Genomic DNA, 2392 nt, shown 5'->3' with positions numbered 1-2392 from the left:
GCCAACAGCGGCCCCCGGACAAGTCCCGCCCGACCTCCCCCCTCCCTTCGGGCAAGGGCGAGCCCGAGACCGGGCACAGAAGGGCAGGCGAGCTTTGCGGATGAAGGAACAGCGAACCTGGTGAGTTCGGGACTGTACGCGGTGGATGCAGGCATTGCAGAGAATCGGGTGGATACCGGAGCGAGAGCGGCTCAGGATGTCAAGTCTAACGGAACTGCGAGCCAGGGGATTGTAAGCATTCCAAGCCCACAACCTGTCCGGTCAAGAAGAAGGTCAAACTCCAGCCCGGGAGCTAAACCTGTTAGACGAGGCAACCGAGGCAACCGAGGAATCGCACCTCTACCAAGCCCTCAAGTTGGCCGGGCAAGAGAGAGACTAAACTTAAGTTCAGGAGTTAAGTCAGGTAGTCCAGCCAGCCTGGGGATAGGCAAACCAAAATTAGCACCTCTACCAAGCCCAACATTTGGCCAAAAAAAAAAGAGAACAAACTACAGTTCGAAATCGAGGTCAGGCAGACCGACCAGTCCAGGAATCTGGGTTGTTGCGCCCGCACACCCTGAACCTGACGAGGGAGAGGTCGAAACACAGCAACCAGGACAAGAGAAAGAGGCAAGCCCTGTACCTGAACCAATACACACTGAAACCTGGCCGTCACCAAACCCCGTACGATCTTCACCACCATTGCCAGAACCTGCTAGAACGCAGCCGAGTTCAGATACAGGAAGATCTCCAAGTCCTGAACCTGGACCGGAAAGATCCGAGAACGAAAGATCTCCAAGCTCACAACAAGGAACGGGCGAAGCTGATCCCCAGAAGAGTCCGCGTACAGGTAGAGATTCGAGTACAAAGTTCGGATCGACAGCATCTGTGACAGAGCTCGTTTCTGAACCTGTAGCATCACCATGCTCCTTACCTGGACAAGGTGATGCACAGGCGAACCCAGACCTAGGACCTGCTGTATCAAGTCCACAATCAGGACCGGCAGGGTCCCGCATAGGAAGTGTTTCAGAGCCCCTCGAGTCATCAAGCCCCGTACAAGGACTCGCTGAGACACACCCAATCCCAGCTTCCAGCCCGCAACCTGGGCCGGCAGACTATGCCCAACACGGACCAGAAAGGTCTGCGGCGAGGTCAGTTTCAGAGCCTTTAAGACCTGTAGCGAGTACTGCTGCCTCCAAGTCGAGCTCAGGGTTTGTAACATCATCGAGTCCACAACCGGGGCCAGCGAGGTCCGGTGTAAGGTCCATTTCGGAGGCTGTGACATTCTCCAGCGCAGCGCCTTGGGTCATCGGCGCTGCCAGTCCTGTAGACAGCGGCCCACAGGAAGACGTAGAGCGTGAACCAGCGCTAGAGCCACGACCAGGTCAGAGTGGAAGGAGACGTGGCGGTGGAGGAGGAGGAAGGCGACATCGGGCCGATGCAGCAGCAGCGAGAAGAGGGATGTCGAGGCCGGGCAGGCGAGGCTGCTGCACGGTGCTGCACCTCAAGGAGGACAACGCTCGATTCATCCTCCTCGCCATCGTCATGTGCTTCTACATGACCGTAGGCGCCGGCGTTTTCATGCTGCTGGAGGCGGACAACGAGCAGAAGGAACGCGGGGAGTACCGAGTCATGTACGGCGAGTTCCTCAAGAACAACCCGCTGGTCAACGAGACGGACCTCCAGAACCTGCTGAAGAAGCACGCCCTTGCAGACGCGGCTGGGATTGTGGGCGACAAACGTGCCCGCTGGGATTTTCCTGGGTCTTTTTACTTCGTGGGGACTGTTGTGTCTACTATCGGTGAGTACTTGTTTTGGGCTTCGTGCGAGGGTGTTTCAATAGGGTCTTTTTGTCGTGGGTCCGCCTTAAAGGCTGGTGAAGCCGATGGCCCAATGCCGTGGGTTTGACGACCTCAGAGGCTCAGCAGCAGACCTTACTCCCGTCTCTGTTGTTGCTTGTGTTTTCTTCTGTGTTTCTGGCTAGTTTCTGTTAGTGTGTGTGTGTGTGTGTGTGTGTGTGTGTGTGTGTGTGTGTGTGTGTGTAAAGGGGTCTTCTGTCTTTATCTGTTTGTCTGTCTGTCTGCCTGTCTGTCTCTCTGCCAGTCAGTCTGTATGTGTCCGTCCGTCCGTCCGTCCGCCCGCCCGTCTGTCCGTCCGTCCGTCCATCCGTCCGTCCGTCTGTCTGTCTGTCTGTCTGTCTGTATCTCTCGTTCTCTCTCTCTGGTCAAATTGATTGTCGCTTGTATAGATATTACGTATATTTCTTAGTTACTGTTAAGTTCTATTGGAACTATGTAATAAACTCCTTCCGCCAGGACTGTTAGTTAATATTGTTAACTCTGATGTAGGATATGAAACCATTAATTACATTGTAGGCTAACTGCTTGTAATTTCCAGAAAGCTACGGAACAGA

The 2392-nt window shown here is 54.8% G+C and overlaps 1 protein-coding gene across 1 annotated transcript in view; it reads left to right on the top strand.

The window, feature by feature from the left end:
• The window catches only part of LOC138953283 (uncharacterized), a gene marked incomplete at its 3' end in the record, with an annotated part of 3963 nt that extends 2181 nt beyond the window's left edge, over window positions 1-1782 (top strand). The window contains 1 exon segment of the mRNA XM_070325082.1: window positions 1-1782. This exon segment is cut by the window's left edge and continues 63 nt beyond it. Within this exon segment, the coding sequence (XP_070181183.1) occupies window positions 1-1782 (1782 nt within the window).
• Between the last annotated feature and the right edge of the window lie 610 nt (window positions 1783-2392).

The sequence above is a fragment of the Littorina saxatilis genome, linkage group LG17 (assembly GCF_037325665.1).
Source record: "Littorina saxatilis isolate snail1 linkage group LG17, US_GU_Lsax_2.0, whole genome shotgun sequence".
NCBI lineage: Eukaryota > Metazoa > Mollusca > Gastropoda > Littorinimorpha > Littorinidae > Littorina > Littorina saxatilis.
Note: the sequence above shows the minus strand (reverse complement) of the source record. Positions and strands in the feature narration are given on the sequence as shown.